The sequence below is a fragment of the Acartia tonsa genome, chromosome 2 (genome assembly GCF_053477335.1).
Source record: "Acartia tonsa isolate MP-2025a chromosome 2, ASM5347733v1, whole genome shotgun sequence".
NCBI classification, from domain to species: Eukaryota; Metazoa; Arthropoda; class Copepoda; order Calanoida; family Acartiidae; genus Acartia; species Acartia tonsa.
In genome coordinates, this window is record NC_137261.1 from 19,363,537 (window position 1) to 19,388,531 (window position 24,995).

General features: G+C 30.0%; 1 protein-coding gene across 2 annotated transcripts; it reads left to right on the forward strand.

Moving 5' to 3' along the window:
* Positions 1 to 3,844: 3,844 nt before the first annotated feature.
* LOC145306179 (uncharacterized) lies at positions 3,845 to 24,210 on the forward strand. 2 transcript variants are annotated; one of them, XM_080148193.1, is made up of 5 exons: positions 3,845 to 3,923; positions 8,720 to 9,013; positions 22,899 to 22,962; positions 23,130 to 23,248; positions 23,519 to 24,210. In XM_080148193.1, exons 2-5 carry the CDS (start codon positions 8,724 to 8,726, stop codon positions 23,691 to 23,693), a joined length of 648 nt encoding a protein of 215 aa, XP_080004319.1. In that variant the 5' UTR covers positions 3,845 to 3,923; positions 8,720 to 8,723; the 3' UTR covers positions 23,694 to 24,210. The 2 variants fall into 2 exon arrangements, with proteins under 2 accessions (XP_080004319.1, XP_080004311.1); XM_080148185.1 differs by lacking the exons at positions 3,845 to 3,923; positions 8,720 to 9,013 and adding an exon at positions 14,160 to 14,636.
* The last annotated feature ends 785 nt before the right edge of the window (positions 24,211 to 24,995 follow it).

Consider the following 24,995-nt stretch of genomic DNA (forward strand, 5'->3'; position numbering starts at 1 on the left):
GCTTGTAAAATCTATAGGAAAATTCTAACATGTCTACATTAACGAAAAGAGCTAACCGTTACGGACGGACAGACGGACCGACCCTAATTATAGAAAAGCTCTGCTTTTAAAAAGAAAGTTAAAACAAGGAAAGATATGAATTTTAAATAATCCTAACCAGGATAAGTAAATTAAAAAAAAGATAGACCCAAAACACTTAGTGCAGCTTCGCTACCAATTAAAATTATTATTATTTCAACACTCTATTTGGACTGATTTTTAACGGATTTTATGTTAATGAATTAAATATCTAAAGATCAGTCTATATCTCATAGTTCAATTAGGCAAAACAACAGATTTCTAATTTGTGTAATATAATATATCATTTAAACATTAAATGAATTATAGGCATTTAAGTATAAATACAAGGTAGATTACTAAATTATTAAAATCAGATTTGTTTCTTTAATTTTCTCAATGAAGGACTTTTCTCCAATTAACCTCTGTCCTAGGAAATAAAAATATTTATATACATTGTACATCATTTTAGAGAATTGTAATAATTAAAATTAATAAAGTAACAGGATGTCTGCCTTTCTGTCTGTCAGTCAATGTGTCTCTACCGAATTATCTCGCTAACCGCCGAACCAATATGGTTCTCCTTTTCAGAGTAGCTTCTCATAGATTATGGGAAGGTTTATACCTATTTTGGGGGAGGGTACCACCACACCACCAAGAGATATCGCCCTGAGAAAACTTTTCCCAAAAAAGGCCTCTGTGTCCTATACCTGTATCTCTGAAAGAATGTGCATATTTCCGTATTTATATTTATATCTATGTATAAGGAACCATCATTAAATGCGGTTTTTTTTAAAACAGCAATAATTAGCAATTCTATCTTTTATTTATTTAAGAATCATTTTTAATATTTAGGAATTTTTGGTTCGTTTAATTATTATGATTGTTCAGGGGAATATTCACAAAAAAATCACATTTATTTTTATATCAGCTTAATGACAAACATACAGACAATTAAAACATAGAATAGGTTTGTTACTATTAATAATAAACTCTAAAACGAGGATGAAAAGAAAATCATAATTAGTGTTTAGTTGTAATCTATTAATCAATATATATGATATATACCTAGAGACCTTGAGATAAAGGATGTTTTAATTTTATGTTAAATTTAATTGCAATAACTTCATGCAAGATTTGTCATAAGGAAAAAATAAATAAAAACCAAAATGCAAACAATTTTTTTTCTTTTTGAAAAAATTGCAAAACCTTATTTCTGGAATATTTTCTAATAGAAAGAATAAAAAACTCCTATTGTGCCTATTAATTCTAGTAATCAATACTTAATATTCAATATAAGGCAACTGCGCCTTTGTGTATAAAAAACTGCTTAAGCAATCATAATGTAAAGTTTCAAATGAACAGAATGATTTTAACAGTCTTAGTTAACGATAATAGCTATTGCATTGGTTATACACGGACGACGGCAGATCCTTAATTTAGAAAATCTTCGCTTTGTAATTATGAAATTAGTAAAATATTGCTGTAAAGATCTAATTTTTATTATATTACATGTCCTTCTACAATTTATATCATACACACCTCCTTAATCAAAGTGTTTTTATAAAATAAATTTAAAAGTGATAAAAATAGCCCTAGAATATTTGGTATAAAATATGAATTTATCGAGCACTGAAGCCCTTCCCTCCTAACTTATTTTAAAAATAAGAGGGAGTTTAGTTTCTTAACCCTGCGGGGGGGGGGGTGGCTACCCAGTATCATATATTACCTAATATAATCTGACCTAAAGTACAATAAACAAACAAATGATCTCCCCTTATTTTTAATTTATTTCGAAATATGGGGGGGGGGCGGGGTTCTATGCTGGACTAAGTCACAATGAGGGTATTTTTTAATCACTTTAACGTTTATTTTTTAAATAATCCTCCTGTAAATCAGCAACTGCTCTTTCGGTCTTTCGGTAGAGCTCTTGAAGACATAAAATTTGAATTGTATTAAGAAGATGACTTTGTGTTTTGATATTTTACTGATTATGATGTTGCTATTTATTTGACATAAATATTTGCTTAATTATAAGTTACTTACTCTCTGCTACGATCTTCATAAAGAAAAGTGTGTATGATATCCCAGGAGAAAGTCATCAGTAAAATATGAAATAAACAAGGATGACAACATCCATAATTAGCGAAGCTCAAAAATTATGATTGTATATCAGGAAAAAATACTATAAAGCAGTGTCATATAATAAATATTAATCTTGGTAAAATAGGGAAATCATCACACCTTTAAAATCACGCAACCTTATAATCATGAAAACTTAAAAATCTAGGAATCGATCTAGCACCGCAATTAATAGACCAATCTTAATGAAACTTGATGGAAATATGTAGAACATGAGCATACTCAATCCCTGATAATTTCAACTGTCAATCCTGAATAGGAATTGGGAAAACCATGAAAACCTAAAAAAATCTAGGAATCGATCTAGCACCCCAATTAATAAATTAAATAATAATAAATATATATTTATAAATAAAATATGTAGAATATAAAATTAATTAATATCTGAAAATTTATCTTGAAAAGGAGTTGAGAAAATCACGAAAACGTAATAATCTAGGAATCGATCTAGCCCCCCAAGAAACAAACAGACGGACAAAACAATGTATATATTAGATGGGCATATATAGTGGGAATCTTCACTAAAAATTTCAGCTGTCTATCTTGATTGTGAGCCGAGAAAATCACGTTTCCCCCAATTCATTAATTACAGACAGACGGACGGACAGACGGACGGACATTGTGAATTATAGAGTAGCTTCGCTACTAACAAGGACTATTAGCAATACGTCCATAAGTAGTGTAGCAAGAAATTAAGCAAATGTAATCAGAAGCACCAGTTCAATGAGAAGTGGTTGAGCCTCTTGCATATAGGGTATCTAGATTTTTAGGGTAAGAGAAGAGGCAGGATAAAAAACTAAGACCATCCCATTGACAAACAGTTGAAAATAAAACAGCCTAAATCTTTCTGTGACCTATGTAAAGCTTTCCTTTAAAATGGAGCATAGTGGAAAGCGAGTTCTTAACAAACAAACAAAAGAAACTTCTTTCTTAATGATAGCACTAGAGGCCTCTAGTGAAAGAGAGAAGTCGACCCTCAGCTTTCAAAAAAGAAAAGTAAAAGAAATATTTTAGGGGTTGAGAGTTTTTGTTAAGGGGCAATTACTCACAGGAGAGTGGAGATACCCTCACAAAAATTATTTATAAACCTTTCCTGGACATATAAGAAGCGACTGTAAAGGAAAACCACATCGTTTCAGGGGTTATCCTTCAAGTCAAAACAGTAAATGTGAAGGCTAATAACTCCCAATCCTTTCAAAGGTTTGGATAGTTTTTCAAGCATAAGCATGACATAGCCCATATTGTCCTGTTGTGACGTCATAAATTTCGGGATAGGAGAAGGGAAGGAGGGAAGAAAATCCCTTAAAAGGAGATGGGAGAAATGGGGTTTTCCTTTCCCTTTTCCTTGCTCTTTCACGAAATTTATGACGTCACAACAGGACAATATGGGCTTTGTCCATTATTCTATTGTAATAATTTAAAATCGATGATATTTCATGTCTTAGAAAACCTAATGTATTTTTTTTTAAATAGGTTGAAAAACATACTTTAAAATGATGATATTTTATACATGGCTAATCTTATTTAATACCACACATGTAAACAAATGGTAAGCAATGCTTCTTGAAACTAGTATCCATAAAATAATCATTATTGGTCAGTTTATTAGCCCCTATATCCTTGTCATGTTATGGTATAGCGCGCGGACGCGCGGACAGCTAGGATATACATTTACACAATATGAGAAATACACATCAGTTGGTATCTACACCGTGACAAAGCAGGTATTGGCAGCAAGACAGACAAACATACATCACTAGTGTGTTTGTTTATTGTGATTGTGAGTGGAAATATTTTTAATTTGCAGGTACTATTAGTAACTTTCAAACTTTAAAAAAAAAACTTTGTTATTATGCTTTGAAAATTAAGAAAAGATGACAGTTAGATTATAAAAAGTTATTTCGTGCTTGCAATTTGAAAATTTTCCTCACTTTTTTGTTTGTTGTGTGAAATATTAACATATGTTCAATATTAGTATAATAGATTAGTTTAATTTCAATTTTTTAATTGTCTTATTTACTAGAGCTTTTTAGATAAAATTTAGTAACTTTTAGTTTAGCTGGCTTAAAATATCTTTAGATTTAAAGTTATGATGTTAAAGCAGCAAATTTTTCACATAAATTTTTATATGAAAAAAAATTAAGTGACATATGGCTAAGTTTTTTTTGTAATAAAAGTAATTATTTTTATAATTAATTGATATTTTCTTTGTTAACGTAAAAACGTAGTTTTCTAAAGGCAATTCCTTATCAAGTACATATGTCTATCTATCATGCATTTGGCATGTTGATTTTTCCTGTTTTAAAAGTAGTTCAAGGGTTTTTAAAGGTTTATTTTCTTATTAGCTATTTGCTTATATACTTTATTTTTATTTCCATATTATTTTTCCTATGTTTAAAATCTTAGATTATTTTTAGTTGTTTTAAAAACCTAAAATTGAAATACCAATTACCCAAACTTAACCACTGTTCATGTAACATTTTTTTGAATTATTTTGATAGAAGAGGCCATTAAGCATAATTTTGAAGCAACAAAAGGAAATATTAAGGGCTTTAAAACGTTGCTGAACTAGTTTTTAAGAGCAACGCATAGGATTGCAAATTGTTTTTACTTGTAGAATGGAATGGGGTTATTTTAATCAGGAAGCTAAATTCTAAGCTGGTTTATGTAGGTTTGAGATTTATTTGATTTTTAAAAAGATTTTCTTTTGTAACTTAACATTTTATTAAGTATTAAATAGTTATCCAAAAATGTTTTTGAAAATATCCCAATAAAATTGCCCCAATGTAACCCTTTATCCGGAACTACTTTTTAAGATTAGCTAGATTATTTCTAGGCAGTAACAGACACAGAGACAAATATTCACAAATTTTTTTCATGTAATTTTTCATTCTTAAAAATCAAAATTTGGGTTTTAGATTTTCTCCATAATTTGATTAGGAACAATGGGTGGTAGAAAATAAGAATTTGAACAAAAAAAAACATTAGAAACAATAAATATTACTTGTTTCAAATTGATTTAAATCGTTGAATGTCTGTCTGTATTTCTGAAATGTTTGCAAAAAATTTTTGGCATGCATTTAAAACCTTTAAAGTAACCTTATAACAAAAAGTTATTTTTGCGTTTTTTTAACTTTTAAAAATCTTAATATTTGATCAATGCCTACACATTTTTTTGCAATAAAAAATTGCTTTTTTGTAGATATTTATGCTTGTAGTAAAATAACATAAATACACTAACAAACATGTATATATTGCGTTGACATATTAACACTAGATCAAAATACATCATAGATGAAAATCATATATTAGTATTTCACACAATCATATTTTTTATAGAAAGGCTAATCTAGACAGCAGTTAACAAGTTGTAAAGCAAATTAAGTAATTTAGAGTATATCTCCTGTTTGCTTTTTTAAACTAAAGAAATAAATTTTCAACGCAAACAGACATTTTTGGGTAATTGAAATCACAAGGGTATAACAATGGATTTAAATACTTTAAATTACTTCTGTACATATGCTTTTAATTTTAGAGCCTTTTTAGTCTCATAAAGCTTTCATTTCGAGAAATTATAGTTTTTATTTGATGACTGAATTTTGTACACATTTTTTTATTAATTTCTCATTTTAAAATTTAATTATTACAGATCATTTGTTAGAAGCATTATAATTTTTTGGATTGTTCAGTAATACATCTTGTACAAAAATTAGTCACCTATAGTTTAGCCTAGTTTAGTTACATAAACATATGTATAACTTACATCAACTTAGATGATCCTTTTGGTTAATCTTTAAAAAAGATTAAAATTTTATTCTATTTTATCATGTTGAGATTTTTTAAGTTGATGAATTTTACACATTTATACAGAATTTTTTATTACATATTTATTAATTTTAAAAATTCATTCAAATTTAAAGAAAAAGCATTAACATAACAAAGATTTATTATTTTATTTTTTTTACAATTTAAATGATAGTAAATTTTTATTTATGACTAAACAAAATACATTTTAGGGTTTTTCATTTTAATGCTTTTTGTTCAAAATTTGACTGATCAAATAAATATTTTCATTAACATTATGAAACTATGGTCGTTACATAGAGAATTTACTCATATTCTTAACATATTCAGATTGTACTCGAAATAATTATAGTTAAAATGGGTGGGTAAATATGATATTTGATTTTGAATATGAATTAAAACTTTACTGTTTTACCATGTCCAATCTGAAAATATTGATTATATAAGTAAAGTATCCGTGTGACGGCCAAACTTGTTGGACAAGCAGACTGACCATTCTAAACATATATTCAATATATGTATGTAAATAAAAAAAAACATCTTTAACCTAAAACTACACAAATGACGCTGTTGCAAGGACACCATCAATACTTAAACAAAATTGAAGAAGTAAATTTTCATAATACTTTACTGTTATTTTTATGAGTGCATGCTGTCATGATTATTTACTTCTTCAAGTGCATGATTTCAAACTTAGTGCATGACTTCTTACTAACATTAATTTATTTTTTGCATGATTTATGTTCCAATATTTAGAAATTATTTACTTATAATTGTACTCAAAGCTATAAACAAGGATCAAATTACAACAGATAAGGGTTTTCGCAAATTCCAATTACAATAAAAGACACAAACGAATATATATAGTGCTGTCTGCATTATATGAGGGTTCAATTTGCTTTGCTTTTATTGGAATCTTTGTATAAGTTACTGATATAAATTTCACACACATATGTTATGAGCGGCTGCGCCCCTAGCATCTAGGGGCTCTGTCTTTTAAGGGGTATGAAGAGGGCATTATAGCCTAAACCCACCAAATTTTTAGATCTATAAATAAGCCTAAAACAATACTGGAAACTATTTGAAGCTTCATTGAAAAGAAGGACTCAAAAAACCTTACTGCTTTATAGTGTAGATCTATACAAACAAGGGATGAATTATAGAAAGTTTAATAAATGGTACGTACATATCAACATAATATTAAGAAAGCAAGCTAAATGGCCTAGGGTAGGGTTTATGAATCTGGTTATACCTGATTTTTTACTTGTGTGCATAAATAAAATTTACATGCATTTCCTGGCTAGCTTTACAGACATACCCTTTTTTTAAATGTTGTAATATTTATTTATAGAAATTTAATAAGACAATTTTTAAAAGCGAAGCTTTTCTATAATTAGGGTTTTCCGTCCGTCCGAGAGAGATAGCTTTTATTTGTTAATTTAGGCATGTTAGAATTGTCCTTTCGATTTCAAACTTTGCATGATGCCTGTAGTAGTTAGGTACGATTTAGAAAGCGTAGAAACTCTATAATCATTACCAGAATGTCCGTACGTCCATTTTAAACATGTTGATTTTTCTACTTTTTTAACAACAAATTTTTTTGTGACCTCATTATCCGTTTGATCTGATTTTTGGTATATAAATTCCTGGGACAACAAAGAACAATAGTAGAAGCGAAGCAACTCTATAATCAAGTCCTAAAAATGTAAGTATGTCCATAAACATTATCCTGTATCAAGCAGTTTTTCAACAAATTAACTTACAATTTTGCTTCGACTCTTTCGATACTTTTATATTCTGATTATTCAGTTCAGACACTATACAAGTCCTACCGTTTCAGTGCTTCGCTTTTATGGATGTTGTCATCCTTGTTTTATATTATGTTATAAAATTCAAATAATTTTATTCTCCATTCCAAATATATTTTGGTTGAATATACTTATTATATTTATATATTATTAATGTTTTTTATTTTTTAGAATTTTATTCCTTATCCCTGAATATTTAAAACGTATATCAATAATATGTTCAACTTACTAAATTTTAAAAATAAGTAAATGTTTTCTAATTTTATGTTTTTGTAGACATGATTTGCTCTTTTTTTCTGTCTGTTTAAGAGAATATTTTGGTCTTTTAAGAAATGCCTTGTGTCTCTCTTATATTGAAAGTAGTTTGGGAGTTATTTTTTTTCTTGATAAAACTTGATAAAAAGTAAATATGTGAAATTTCATAGACATTTGGTGAAAGTTATTTACTTTCCCCCCCACCCTCTTTCACTTTTTTTTAACTGTTTGCATATTAAGCTCGAGTTACTCTATACATAAAATGTATTTTTTTCGTCAAGGTGTGTGCGTCTTTGTTGTTCATTTAAAATAAAATTAATTAGGGAAAAATTTTAAATTCAATTTTTTTACAGGGAATTTTTTTATTTTTGACCACAAAACCATATTTATTTAAGTGACAGAAAAGAAAGCAATTTTGTGTTTTATATTTTGTGATTGGAGATTGTCATATTTATTTTCTCTGATCACAAATAGCATGTAAAAAAAGCTTCATGTTTGGTCTTTTTTAGACTTTTATTAATAGTACAGAACTTACAATAGAATAGTGTATCATATAGCTTTAAAGTATAGATCAATTTATAACAAAAACATGAATTTTTATACCCAAAACAACAACCCCAAACCTAATTAACAACGTGCACTCACCATTACAGAGTAATGAAGCAGCACCTCACCACCCTCTTGCTTGTGCTGGCCTGTGTGCTGGGCCACACTATGGCTAACAGTTACACTGACGAGTACACCTCGATGGAGGACGCCAGCGAGAGCAGGTTCATCTATCTAAACTCAACCAGCACAGCCACGTCACTGACCCTACTAGGTGCACTCATTCTGCTTGGTGTTATATTCTACCTGGTTTATGTGGGAGGATTCTTGTCCCCGGCAGCAGCTAATAGAAATGATTACAACTATAACCAGGGCTATGATAACCAGTATTATCAAGCAAGGTAATTGACTAATATAGCTTAGATTAATCATATTATCTCATTATATTATACCTCAGAAGAACTTAAAATCTTCAATCAGGTTGGAATTTTTAGTGTTTTTTAAAAAGTTATAAATATATATATATTGTATTTTTGTACACCAACACAATGAAACACCATCACAAATTGAAACCAATAGCCACTTCACTCAAATTTGCAATTAAATGCAATACAGTCAACCTTCCACTTCTGTACCATTCAAATTCTCCCCCTCTGTCTATATACCTAAGTTTACTTGAACAGGACTATCATTGACTTTAAACTTTTAATTGAATTTAGTAATAATATTTCATTGTTTCCTAGATATGATTCCCTATCTACTAATACTACTAACAAGTACTCCTATCTCCTTATCATCCACAGCATACCAACAATCCTCCCGCAGATTTAGCTCCAGAGATTTTAGCCATAATGGACCAATAAGATCACCATTGAATTTATTTTCACCTGAAATTAATTCTGTTAAAGAGCCACCCGACAATCCAGTCTTAAGTCAAAGAGCAGAGAGAAATTTTGTTCCTGTAAATGAGCAAACTGAACAGGCTAGTCCTGACAGAGATGCTAAATTTTTTACTCCTACAGCCAATGGTTTACCCAGTGGGGTACAAGTAGGGGAGATCACGTTGGGTTCAAACCGGTTGCTGTACACCTATGTGAATGCATCAGGTTTAAATGCAGCAGCTGGAATAATGGTAGCTGGATTTATCCTTGTTGGAGGAGCTCTTTACCTTTTTAATTATCTATCTGGTGAACAAACTAATGGATCTGGATACAGTTTTAATGGCTTTAACTTTAATAAATCTGATAAGTTGCCCTCAACAGAAGTTACATATTGGGGAAACTGGGATGGATTTGATGTTTCAAGAAAAAAGCGGTGAGTTTTTGTCACAAAAAAAACACATTTCCAATAATTTTTCACTTTTATATTAAGCACATTACCCACTCTGTGTTGTTTCAATAGCATCAAAATGTTCATTTTCCTCAGCTCATTTTTTACAATTAAAATGGTCAGTTGGCCCTGTCTAGTTTTTAAATTTTACCTAGCATATTATTTTTACTTTTAGGAAAGTCTTTCAATATGCTAAAACATATCTTATTTGGCCTGGCTGTCTTTTGCACAACTGCAAATGCAACTTTTGAGACTGAAGAAGTTATCTATGACTATAATGATGCAAGACAAATTAGTGTCAATACAAATACAACTGAGGGGCAAGCTGTGATTGGTTTTGCCATATTGGCAACAATAATGGTCCCCTTCATTGTGTATTTTTTGGTAACCCAACCAGTTCAACGAAATAGGCGTAGGTCTGATCAGTATTATAATGATGGTTACTCACACCGCTATGCCAGGTAATTTCACCATCTAACTGCACAAAAGCACGACCTATTAACAAATAACTAGCTTAAAAGAGTTTGGTCAGTTGGCTTGATTCATAATCAACTAAAAGTTTCAGCTTAATTTTCAATTTTAGGATACAATGAACAATATTGTTGCAACATTTATACTTGGCTTGATGGTATTTTGCCAAAAAGCAGCAGCTAATCAGTATTTTGATGAATTAGCTTCTTATGACTATGATGACACTGCAAGACAATTAAGCAATTTTAATGACACCAACACTGCTTTTGCTATTGGTGCTTCAGTAATTGCTCTGATACTTATACCACTTACTGTTATGTACTTTTTCTCTGCTTCACAATCTTCGCGCCGATATGATCAGACCCAAAATCAAGAATACTATGATACTCAATACTCTAATCGTTATGCCAGGTAAAAAAAAATAAGTGTAACTTCTACAGGTGAGTATTGTTGAAAGTCTTACAAAGAAAGGTAAAGGGTAATTATCTTTTTTTTGTATTATTATAATCATATGTAAATGTTTAATGTCTTCTTGGTTTTGGAGGTGAATGGTTAGCTTTTTTTTGCAAGTTTTGGAAATGATAAGGTTTTTAATGGTGGCTTGAATCACTCATTGAATTTGTGGCTTGAATGTTCTGTTGTTTAAACTGAATGAAATTTCAGGTTTTCTTGTTAGACTTATGGTTTAGGGACCAAGGTTACCACTATTATTTGGTTAAGTTAAAGTATATGTAGTAGATTGGTCAAACCTATATTTGTCTGTTAACTTTACTTATAAAAGTACTTTAATGATTACTAGATTCTGATCAAAATACCATGATATTATCAAAATTTCCTTGAATTCCAGGCAACCATGATTTCTGTATTTGCTTCCATGGCCCTTGGCCTTGCCATGATCTGTCAAACAGTGGCAGCTAATCAACAAGAAATGCCTGAGTACAACCTTGATGATTATGCAAGACAACTTTATCTGAACAATGACACTAATGCCCAGATTTTGATTGGATCTGCTATTCTCATTACATTGCTGACCCCAGTTTTTATTATTTTATACCTTTACCTCACTCAGAGTTCTCAAAAGAGGCGAAGGAATGATCAGAGCTATAGTAATAATTATTACAAATATGCCAGGTAGAGAAATATTATTTTTTGGTAGTTGATTGGTTTGGTTAAATATTAAATAAATGATACAAGGTTTAGGATTATAATATAAGGTTTCAGTTGGTTTTTGGTAGTTGTAAGGAATAAGATTTTGATAATTATAAATAGAATTAGTGACTTATACTATCTGCTAGCATGATGTCCTATCAGCTTTTGCTTATAACTTTGCTTTATAATCACCAGACATTTAAAGAAAGTACATGGTCAGTGGGCTTGAATTACAACCCCACCAAATTTTTTCCTTTTTTTGTAGGAAAAAATGAGTGTTGTTCAGAGTATAATTTTTGTAGCTCTTGCTCTTGCCCCTGCTCTAGTAGCCAGTAGAGGCTTGTATGAAGAGTTTGACACTGCTTACAATGTTGATAATTCTGGAAGGCAAATCCTTGTTACAACAAACTTTACAGATCCAGCAACTGGCTGGTACCTTGGAGCTACTATAGCTGCGGTTCTTGCTATTCCCACAATTATTTTACTTCTTATTGGTCGTAATGTCTATAACAAAAACCGTAGAGTTGACAACCAGCATCAAAATTATTTTGGAGGATTTTCCAATGGTTATGCCAGGTATGAAAAAAAAATTTAGTCTTAAACGGCATGCTTTATAAATGTTTTATTTCTGATTCTAAAGGTTTTTATAAGTATATTGAAGCCAAAAAATTATGCTTTTTAAAACTGCTTTTGCTTATGACTCATGCTAAGAGCTTAGCATGGAACAATTATTGCTTATTCCTAAATCCACCTCTAAATTAACACAATATGGTCAGTTAGCTTGACAATAGAAGTATTCCAGCTTACATGTATTCATTTTTCCAGGAAAAAATGAGTGTTGTCCAAAGAGCATTTTTTTTTGCTTTATTTTGTTGCCCTGCTTTGGTAGAAAGTCAAGGCATACATGATGAGCACAACAAGTTTGCTTATGATAATCTTGAGAGACAAATTTCTACCAACTCCAATGATTCCTCCTTGTCTTTGGGTCTTGGAGTATCAATCATTGTTCTCTTGGCAATTCCAGCCATTGTTATCTATCTAATGACAGCTGCAGAGTCCACCCGCAGGGCTGATAAGCAACAGGGATATTATAACAGATTTTCAAATAGTTATGCCAGGTATGATAATATTAATAGCTACATACATACTACATGGTCAAAGCTTTATGGAACACACTTTGTGTGTTAAAGATTACTTACTAAATTGTATTTCCCACCAAATAAGCCAACACATGTCATAGACCAATAAAAAAACCTTAACAATTTTGGCCGTTTACGATATTTTGGCGGACATTCACATAGACTGACAAAGTTATTGTTCTTTAATATGTAATTTTCCTCGTACTTAAACATTTTCAACATGGTTTTATTTCCCTATCTAATTGACCAAATTCTTGCTTAGATAAACATTTCATTTTTCAATTATCATTGTTTACTTTTGTGTAATTTTTTAGGACATTTCCTCATTGAAAGATCCTTTTTTTCTTATTTACATAATCTTTCATCGATTTAACCTTCCAATTTTGGCCAAAAAATGCCTCAGAGTTTTTAATTAGTCTGTTTTACTACTGCATAGTGTTTCTATAATATTATAATCTTTTATTATATTTTATGAACTAGTTAATTGTAAAGAAGCTCCACCTTATTTCTTTTGTCACCTTTTAATTCTGTTATAAATTCTGGGCTCTAGGTTTACCCATTTGTACTGGTTATAATTATAGCTATATTCATAGATTTTAATCAATTTTACTTATGCCATTTATTTGTGTACATTTATCATGATTTCGATTCCAGTTTCATTTATTGCCAATTTGATTTCTTTTTTATTTGGTAATACTATTTAACTAAAATTTATAGTTATTCCATGATTTAAATTAATTGTTTTGTTTATATCCTTTTCTGTCTAATATACAGGATTATTAATTTGATATATTTTGATGCATTTTGTCCAGTATGGCTTCTAATCCGATTAATATCCTCTGGATTAAAACCAATTCCCAGCCATAATAAAATTTAACCCCTTATTTTGGCCTCTCGGGGCTAACTAAACTAGTCATAATATTGTAATTTTCCATTTCAATATCCGCAGAAAGCTGTCTATAATACGATTAGATAAATAACTATTAAACATTTTAGAATTCTGAAGTACACAATTTTAGAATAATCATTTAAGTAAATTGTGTGTAGGGTGATAAAAAACGGATCTTCTTGGTAAATAAGTCCTTGGGGTCCTTTGTTTGTATTGTGCTGTAGAGCATATATACACAGTCTTATTGACACGGTTCACAACTATCCTAGGATTAACAAACCTAAATCTAAATATAACTTGAGTCACAGCATTCAGTTATTTCTCGGGGCCTGAACTGTTAACACATAATTTTGCATTGTTCTTTTTTAATATTTTTTTTTCTCGCGGATTTTATTAATGCTAAGCTATAAAAAGCTGGACGCGTGCTTGCTGTGTGTATTCATAAATTTTCACACTTTTGTGGTCATCTTTAATTAGCGGGTGCAGTTTGGTTTGCTTGACCTAGCTCCATGCCTTACTTAACTATGCTGAACCCTTAACCAACCCTTCCCTCCTTATTGCTTCATTTCTAATTATTTTTTTCTAAAGCTATACAACGTGAACTTGTTTAAACATTTCGCATTTCGCAACAATTTTTAGCCATCTTTAGTTTAAATATTATTATTCTATTATGCATTTGTTTTAAGAACTTTGAATAGTAATAATGGCAATGTTATTGTGTTTGGCGGCAGCCTTAGGTTGTCTAGCTGGCAGCAGCCAAGCATATTCATACAATGAGGACATTAGCAGTGTTGGTGATTATAATTCTGGCGGTTACTATGAACAGGAACCAAGGTTCTTGTTTGCCAACTTCACCTCAGGCCTGGTACAGGTCAACACAACCATCCTGACCTACGCGTTGCTAGCTGCGCTGGCAGGTGGAGCGGTCATCCTTGTTTTGTATTATTTGTACACGGCCCAGGCTAACACTGATAGTAGATATGGGTATAATGGAAATTATTATGATAACAATGGTTATTATGATTCTAATTACCAGCAGTATTATAGGTAATTTCAGTTATTGTTAGTTTATAGTTTTATAAAAGTAGTATTCAAATTTATGTTAGCTTTATGCCTCCTATTATTTTATAGTAGTTAACATAAAGACAAGTATATCGAAAGCTTGTAAGAACTGTTTTCCGCAGGAGGTATAGTAATCCCAAAGTTTTATAATACGTTTTCCTATTTGTTGGCTTAACAACTTTGGGGGCATTTATTGAATTTAGATTGGTTGGTTTATTAAGTTGTGTGTTCAAACGCTACATCCAGTTATTGTAATCTGCCGAAGGGGTAATTTTGTGTATCATTATTGGAGATACACACCAATTTATCAACCATTGTTACCCTGACAATAAATAGCAGAAAACCTGTGTTTTATCTTTAATCTTTTTAACTTTTGGAAGAAAAAAGGTTTGCGTCTAGTTTATTTTTATATTTCTGTGGGTATGAATTCCAATCCTTGTTTTAAAGTTGCGCTAATTTATGTTTTGTTGAATATTTCTTAAATTTTCTAAATATTTTAATAAATTTCCCCCCTCTGATGTGAGAATAAAAATTAATAATTTCCCCTGGCTTTCATTTCCATAACATTTGTTTCACAAAAATAACTGTTTTCAAGTAAAAGAATTTTGAAATGCATTTTGATTTATATTACGTTTGTCAAATATTGAGTTAATTTATTCATATTTTATGCATTTTTGATAATTTAGTACTTTCATTCAAAGTGCCTAGTGAGTACAGACCCCCACCCCCCAATTTTGAAAATAAGTTGAAAATAATGGAGTTCTTACACCCAAACCCTGTGGGGTGCCCTTACCTAGCAAGGCTCATACCTGCGGTGCCCTAATCTACGAGTATACCTTGTACCAAATATATAACCTAACCTCGCATAAAGTAAAACATTAATATACAAAAATAACCAACCTTCTTAATTTAAAATCATTTTAAAATTAAGGGGGAGGGGGTTCTTTGCTAGAAAAGGCAATTTTAGGGAAACCATCATGAAATTTAGTGATTTTAGAATCATTTACCTTTTTGTTTTAATTTGAATTTTATGCATTTGGAAACAACAACATTTATCTTCAACGTTCTAACCAAAAAACTCGCAAATAAAAATTACCATTAATTGCTGGGAAAGGTGAAGAAAGTAGTTTTTTTCTCATTTCTCATTTTCAAAACATTATGTATTAAAGATATTTAAAGGTTCCCAATGATGTACTAGATAATAAGATAACATTACAAACAAACAGACTCTAATTATAGAGCAGCAGTGCATAAAAAACGCCCATTTTTACGCAGAATTAAATTCCGTTATTTTTTTATTTATTGCCAACACCGGATTTCCTCGTCTATAATTCTTGATTTATATGTTCTTGCAAAATCTTCACAATCACTTTAAAGCCAAAAAACCATAGACTTGAGGGCAAGTACCTCTTTCTTGAAACCTTGAAGCTTTGTGTCGACTATAAATTGCTTATGTCGACTTTGTCTGATAATTTGCCTGATATTCGACATTATGAACAACATTAAAAAAGCATTATAAACTATGTAATCATAAACATTAAACTTTTCTTGCAAAAAAAAATTCTGTAATTTTTTTGCTGTTTTCAAAATTTACTTTTGTTAAAATTATCTAAAAAGTACAGTACGTTTCCTTATTTTTTGCTAAGTCATTTATGTTACCTCCCTATTTTTTTCCAGGCCTATAGTTTTTACGCTACAGATATGGTTCGAAGTAACAGAGAACAGGAAATGGATGATTTAAAGAAAAATGCATTTTTATTTTATGAAATAAATTTACCTCCATCTTTTTTGGAGTATAGACTCTAAGCCATATAGAATTAGTAATCATATAGCAAATAATCTTTTTGAAAATTTTGAAGGGTCTAGTTTTTTAAACATTTGCCTTAAATTGAAGTTTTTGAAAAAATAGCAACTAAAGGACAAGTATTATTCAAGAGTAACTATTCTTAATCAGTTATAGAGGGGACATTGAACTGTTAATAGCACTATTACCAAAAGTTTTATAATATGTATCTTATTCGTTGAATTAACAACTTTTGCGACTTTGATTAAATTTTCATTTGTTAGCTCATTAAGTTGAGTGTAAAAGCGTTTCAACCACTAATTAAAATCTACAGAAGGAGTAATTTTGGGTTTCATCAATGAGAATGTACGTCAATTTATCGGCCATTATCTTATTCCTTTAGATTCCTGATTCTTAATGGATCCAGAAATATCCTATTTTTTACATTTACAAAGTTATTAAAGTGTGACTGTTACACTTTAGTTTTTATCATTTATACATAGAAGATAATTTCTTAGATAAAATTAGATTATATTGCTATATATCCATAGTTTTCTGCTTAGAATAGGTTAATTAATATCTTTTATTAATTACCTATATGAAATATAGATATTTTATTTTTATTAATAATTCATTAAATGGGATTTGGCTTCTAAGTTTCTTCACTTGTATTCCTTTTTATGTCATATTATTCTTTGCCTAGAAACACTTAATTATTTTACAATTGTTTCAAAATAATATCATAAATATAGTTTCCTAGATTTAGAAGTAGAAAAAGTAAATTTAACATAATTTTTTTATAGCAATGAATTTAGTGACCTAGGTTATAAATTGTCACATCCTTTTAATACGGAACTAGGATATGACATTTATAATATGCACAGTAGGTGTCTTTGTGTGTGTATCTGTACTTATGTGTGCGTGTGTGTGTTTATATTAGTATGTATAAAAAAAGTCATCAAATATATAACTTTTGAACCATAGCAAAAGTTTTGCCCCCCTCCCCCCCCCAGATAATTATCCTGTCATATAGGTTGATAATATGTTTAGTCTGGTGCTATGGAACATGTTTTATTCTAAGTACATAGGTTGTAATTAACTAGAGCAGCGTAGCTCTCTCTATACAAATGTGTATAAAAATTATACAATTTGAGTATCGTAAACATATATTTGAAATTTTGTAGGATTTCTTAGGATACATAGTTGACTAGTAGTAATGGATAATTTTATTCTTAATGAATTTTGTGGGTTATGTTACAGGGAGGGATTGGACATTGGGCTGTTTATTACACTAGTCCCCAAAGTCTTACGTTTTCTTAACTACCTTGGGGTCTTTTATTGAATTTTTATTGGTTGGTTCATTTAGTTGAGTGTCCAAACATTTTAACTAATTGTAATCTACAAAAGAGATAGTTCTCTGTATCATCATCGGGGATGTTAATGATATTATAGACCATTGTCCTATCCCTTAGAATCTCTGGTTAGGTTAACATTTGATTCCAGTTCTAAAAGCGCATTTTCTCACTATGAATAATTTCATCCTTGTTTTCAATATTTTGTAATATAAAATATTAATCTTTTTACTATCAATGAAAATTTGATTTGGAAGAATGATTTTAAGGATAATTTGTTTTATTGAAAGTTTTTTTTTCTTTTAAAAAAAATATAATAAATTATAATAAGGATATAATCGATATAATGACAATATGGGGTGCAATGACTTCTGTATTACATACAAAAAGCAAAAAAGGACAATAGCAAAACAAAGTAAGTGGATAATAATGATGACTGTCAGGACATAGGAAGGGGATATTTTGCTGTTTGCGGTTCTGATAATTTAAATTTCTAGTTCCAGTGCGGATATGATTGGACATCTGGCTCTATACAATATCAACTCAGGGATCTAAAGGGATAAGACAATGGCGGATAAATTGATGTACATTCCCAATGATGATACACTAAATTACCTCTCATTTAGATTACAATTAGTGGTTGAAACGTGTGGATACCAAACTAACTGAACTTACCAATCAAAATTAAATAAATGTCTCCAAAGTTGTTATCCAACATATAAGAAAAGGTTATTATGAGACTTTGGGGAAGGGGATAATGAACAGGCCAATGTCAACTCCCTCCCTAATAAATGTGCTAGATATTTAGAACAAGTTCTTAACTAGGTCAATCTCATTCAGCGTCATTTGGTTTCTCTCATTAAAAAAGCTGAAAATTATTTCAGAAGATTTCATTTAAGATTTTTAATTTTTTAGTTTTAAAAATTCATGTTTCTAGAGGAAATTTTAAAAAAAAGATTGGATCTTAATGTGTTAGATTTAGGACAATTGTCTCATTAAATAATTCAAGTGTCCAGTACATGAAACTTTCACCAACCCTGTTAAGCTGAGAACTTTATACTGACGCAAAATTTTAATGGTTTATGTTGGCCACACTGTTTTTTAAAAGTTATTATCATTTAGGCCATATGATAGAAATGATGTTATTTTATCAAACTGTTCTACTAATTACAATTATCTAATGTGTTATTTCGATGTAATAATAGCATAAAAGTATAACAGGCAGAATAGAAGAAAAATTAGTTTTAATATTTTGTAACATGAAAGTTTGTATTTTTCTTGATATTCCCAGGGAAGGAATGACATTGTACTATTTATTACGCTAGTCCCCAAAGTTTATTATAACGTTTTCTGATTTTTTAGCTTAACAATTTTGGGGACTTTTATTGAATTTGGATTGGTTGGTTTATTAATTGAGTGTCCAAACGTTTCAACAACTAATTAAAATCTAAAGAAGGGTAATTTTGTGTATCATCATTGGGGAGTTACATCAATTTATTGTTCATTGTCTTATCTCTGAAATATTCACCTGATACTTTATTGTTTTTTAAAAGGCATCATATTAATTGGATGCCGTGTCATCCTTGTTGGATCTCCATATACAATTTTATATGGTTCATGTGTTTTTTTAACACGCTTGGTAACTTTTTAATTTTTGGCCTTGTTTTAAATGATATGTAAATGTGTGTCAAATAATCCCTGTCAACCTTTTGTGTTCTTATTATGTCGACAACACTCAGTACTTTATACGCCACTAGCGGCTACGCCCCTAGAGGCCTCTAGAGGGCACTTGAGGAGGAGAGAGTCGAATTTAATAACCCAATTTCTTATTTTAGATTTTAAAAGAAAAATTTAAAAAAAAAAAATTGGGGGGGGGGCGAAATTTTTTAAATTTTTTTTTTGGGGGGGGGTGCCCCCCCTCATTTTTAATTTTAGTAAAAAAAATTTTAAAACAGGTACAGACACACAAACACACAAACACACAGACAAACAGACATCCTGTTACTTTAGTATAAGGATTTTCAGAATAGATCAAAGAGGTATAAATTATGCTATTTGTTGGTCATAATATCGATTTAAAGTTCAGGCAACTTAACACTTAAAACTATTTAATTTTATGTAATTCATGACCTTATTAATGATGACATAATCATGAAAACTGTAAGGTGACACAATGATTTCAGGTTTAAAAGGATTTTTTGCTGTAATAATAATTCGATGCAATTTTTAAAAACTTTTGGATTTGAAAATTTTTGCAAAATTATAATTTTATTTAGAAAATCATTATTTATTAGAAATTATGATAAAATTTGCATTAAAAAATTAAAGATATCATTATAATGCTATCTAAGTTCTTTTTTTGTAATACTTTACAAAGCTGTTTATTCATTATTTAATAATTATCTAAGTTTTTTTCTAAGTAAAAACATATAAAATATTGCAATTTAAAATTTTCAAAATAATTTTCCTTGTTATGGTAATTTATTTGTTATTAAACTTTCATTGAAAATATTTTCACTTGACCTTGCGTTGCTGCTATACGTCCATCTGTCTGTCTGTCTGTCCTTGTGTGTCTGTCATTGTCTGCGTGCCAATTTATTTTTTATTAATCAGGGGTATAGGGTATAAGTCAATTAGGTTCAATTCTCAAACTTCAAAATTCTGGATTGCCAATTTTATTGCTTGATTTGGGGGCCGGTGAGGGAGGTTTCAAACATTCTGATTTGGGAAAAGGCATTATTTCGTGCTTTTAGTAGTAGTGGGGGGGAGAGGATATTTTATATTCTAATGCCAAATCCCTGTATTTATAGAATTAAAACAATATTTGTAGAACCACAAAAGTACTCATCCATCCATAGAAAGAAAAACACATACGCAGGAACTTACGCAATACATATTTTAATGAACTTTGGTTAATTTATAGTATTATGTTTCTTTTGTAAACTAATTATATTTCCCTAAGGCTTTGTGGAAAAATAGTAAATTAAAACTAATGTGCTAAAAAGTGTACAAACTGCTATGTTAACAATATAAAAAATTTCCCCATTTAAAATCCAACTTGAACAAAAATAGAATCGACAGGGCTCGGCAGCCGCGCATGATTCGCGACTAAGCCTTACTTAAAGCTTTGAAAATTGTTTTGAAAAGGAGTAGAGAACAAAAGACATTAAAATGTTTGTTGACAGAGGTTATACTGGGCATAAAGCAGTTTTTAATACCACAGTTTAAAGGTCATTTAGATTAAACTCCAACATTAATGATACCCTATTAACGATGAAAGTTATATAGAATTACAAATGTCATATGGCAATTGTTAAGATTTATTTATTTTCTGTTTGTAAACAAATAGATTTTATAATATAGACTACTATTATTTTTTATTATCAAAAGAGCTACTAGCATTTCAAAGTCCCACTTCCATATTTTTAAGACTTTTAAACTTAATAACTTCGTCAACAATTATAATCTTAGGTTATCCTTTAAGTTTAATTTAGATAAAGCACTTTAAGCAGAAAAAAATAAAATATTTGGAATTTGATAATATCGGCTTTTGCATAATGTAAGATATAACTTATTATCTAAAATTACTATGGATATAAAATATCTAAACTCTAATCCTGTGCACCAAAACTTATACACAAGATTTTTTACACCTAGAGTGTTTAACAAAAACCCTCTAATCTTAATCTTCTTATAAATAAATTGCTTTCAATTCAGTGATTTCAACGGCTTAATAAACAAACATCTTCCTAGAAAATCACAGCTTCCGCTTCCAATATTGTGTTTCAGATTTTTTATCATATTTATGGTTTATGGATAAATAGATAAGGAATTTTAATTGGAGGATTTAGATAGATAAGTGGACAGGATATCTTTATCGATAGATAGATAGACAGAGAATCTTATTTCGAGGATTTTTATAAGGAAATAGATAGATAGAGGTATTTTATTAGAGGATTTTTATGGAAAAATAGATAGATAAAGGTTTTTTATTGGAGGATTTTTATGGAGAAATAGATATAGAATCTTAATTGGAAGATTTTTATGGAGAAATAGATAGTTAGAGGATCTTGAAGGTTTTTTTATGGGTGCTGTTTTGTTTTAGATTAATGAGAATAATCTTTTCTTGCAACATTTTCTCATTATTAAATTGAATATAACTTATATTTATTCAATTGTTGTTAATGTTGAATGACTGAAATATTAACGATGCTATGTCAATTGGTTTTTGTTGGAGGTTTTCTAAGTGTTATGTTTGCATAACAGTTATTTCTTAATGCAAATTGTATTTTTAGCATTGTCATAATTGTTCAGTTTATGGTAAATTGTGTATTTAGGCAAACTTATATACTTAACGTGGTAATATACCACATATGCTAGATGCCTTTAAATAAAAAGGAAAGATGAAATATTTCTGTCATTAACAAGGTTATACACGTCCCATACTAGCTTAGCTTTTTGTTGGCTTTTCAAAGGCAATGCTAAACTTTACAACAACAAAAAAGACAAGGATAGAAGACAGAGAGAAAAAAAAGATTTTAAAAGAAAACTAACGTTAAAGACATACAAAAAAAAGGCATACCTATAGAGCAAGCTTGCTACAAAAAACCTCAATGACCTTGTATGAGATTTTTCTATGTGATTGAACATAGATATTATTATCATTATTATTACAATTTTATTATTTGCTATTGGTTAATTGTTAAACAGTTGGTCGTTTAAAAATATGTTGATGTAAAAAACAAGGTCTGAAGCATTCTAATTGTTTCTTTAATACACTTATCTTTTAGAAGAAATAAATTAGTGCCATACAAAAGATGTTTAAAGACAACAATGACAACTAATTTCATTAGTAGCGAAGATTGAATACATTTTGTTTTGTTATTCAGTAAAAAGTATTCAGATTAAGTAAAAAATAGTTTTGGTATATATTACTTTTTTCTAAGTTTTTTTGACAGACAAGAGAAAGAGCATTACCACTAGACAAACGTAAAAAAATATATCTGAACCTAGGCACTTCAAAAATTCGACATCATTAGCTTTGTCTTTCCGTCTGTTTGCACTTATACATTTAAAAGTTTTTTCTTAATTTTTCAATATTTTTGTTTTTAGGTCTGCAGGAAGCAGCATCGACTTTTCCAACTTGAATGTCATCCAATGGATCCAGATGATGCAGGTAAGCAAACTTTTTTTTATGGCTACTTTATATTTTGGTCAAGAGGTTGGGGGCAAAGGGGTGTACCTTTCCCCCCTTCATTTTAAAAATACATTAGAATTAGATTACCCCCCTTTCCAATTAAGTCCTTGTCTAGTCCTTTAATAAATTTAAATCATGTATTACAGGAAATCTATGACAAATTTGACTACAACGACATCGAGTGCCAGAAGAGGCTGATCTGCGAGGTTATGCAGTCACCTGAGTACTTCGGAGAGGCCAGCGAGAAAGTGAGAACTGGATTTGAGTAAGTACTTCTTTTTTAAGTGTTAGGCAGTCGCCATGAAACATCTATAAAGCCACTATAAACAGCTAATGAGCCGTCTTTGAACAGCTAATATGCCGACAAGAAACAACTAAAATATAAAACTGCGTTAGGATTCATTTCTTTTTGTATCACATGGTTTGAATTACAATTTATGTATGTGTTTAAACTTAACATATTTAAACTTATAATCATTTTTCAATATGATAAAGATAACGACCTCGAATCTAATTGTTTTTTTTTTTATTGTAGATACGCCAAGTACCTCGAATTCCTGAGCATGCCCGATGACTTCAGGGAAATCCTCGACGAGTACATCGACGCCAGCGAGCGCGCCATCGGCACCAAGACCTGCCAAGAGTACTTCGACTGCCCCTACTCCCTGAAGGACTCTGTCAAGAGAAATTTCTACGGCAACGCCTTGTAAAACTTAATATTGTTGAATATTTATAATCGCGTTGCTTATTATGATAATTTTTTATAATATGCGAGTTTAATTATAACATGTAAGTTATGCGTAAGAATAACTTTTTCTTTAAAGTACTTTCTTTACGTTTTTTTTTAATTCCGGGCTTTTTTGGTAGTACATGTTATTTAATTGTAGAAAAATGTTCTAGATATTTCTTAAAATTCTAGATAGGCAATGCTTTTGTTATTTTGTTATACAATTTTTTACGATGCAATTTATAAAAATCTAGAATACATTTTTTGTGTAGTACAAATTTTGTACTGAACTGACTTTTTAAAAAGTGTACTACTCGACTCTTTTTTTACACTTTCTTTCTTTTAATCACAATTCTTCTAAAGATTTGGCTTCTCAGCTAAACTTTACTATAGACTAATCCTCATTCTATAATAGTTTAGATAAAACTAAACATTTGCATCTTGTAACCTTGTTATTTTTGTTGAATTTTTGTTTCAATAAATTTGTTAACCTCTTTGAATTATTATTTCATTTATTTTTATTTGTTTTTATTTTAGAAAAAAAGCCTTATAGAAACCATTTCAATGTTTGTTAAAGTTAGGCTCCAAGCAAAAATATAATCCATAAAAAGATTGAGTAGGTTGTATGTGCAGTTTCCCTTAAAGTACTTAATAGAGCAAAGAAAGTTTAGTTTTTCATATGTTAGTGTTTTACTTTAGCTTATATAAATTATATTTATATTTAGGGCACCGCAAGTATTGGCCATGTACGGCTATGCTTTAACAAAAATACTCCATCCTTTAATTGACTTCATAAATAAAATTAGGGGGGTGGGGGGTTTTGTGCTGGCTAAGCTAGACAGATAAAATGTTTGGAGACCAGCGATTTCGATGTCCCAAGGGTCCTAAAAATTATGAAACGACGCTAAAATTAATTTCTAAACTGGTGTTAAAGTGAAAACTAAATGCCTTTTTTATCAAAGAATCAAAAACACTGCTTTAAGATTTAAACAGGCCATTAGAACAAATGGTATAAAAACTTGGTGGCCTAATTCTGGATTAGTATCTTTAATGCTCGGAAAGAAGCTTAGTAAATGCTTTAGCAACTTTAATCTCTTTTTTTATGAACTAAAAATCAAACAAGTAAACAAAATTCTAAGCATGGGACTAACTTTGGAAATCATGACTATTTTTTTTCTTTAAAAGTTCGTCTATGATCTATAGGCAACGGCCTCTAACCGTTGAATTGTTTTAAAGCCTACACCCTGCAAGAATCCCTAACTCTCCGAGGCTACCCCCTAACTGA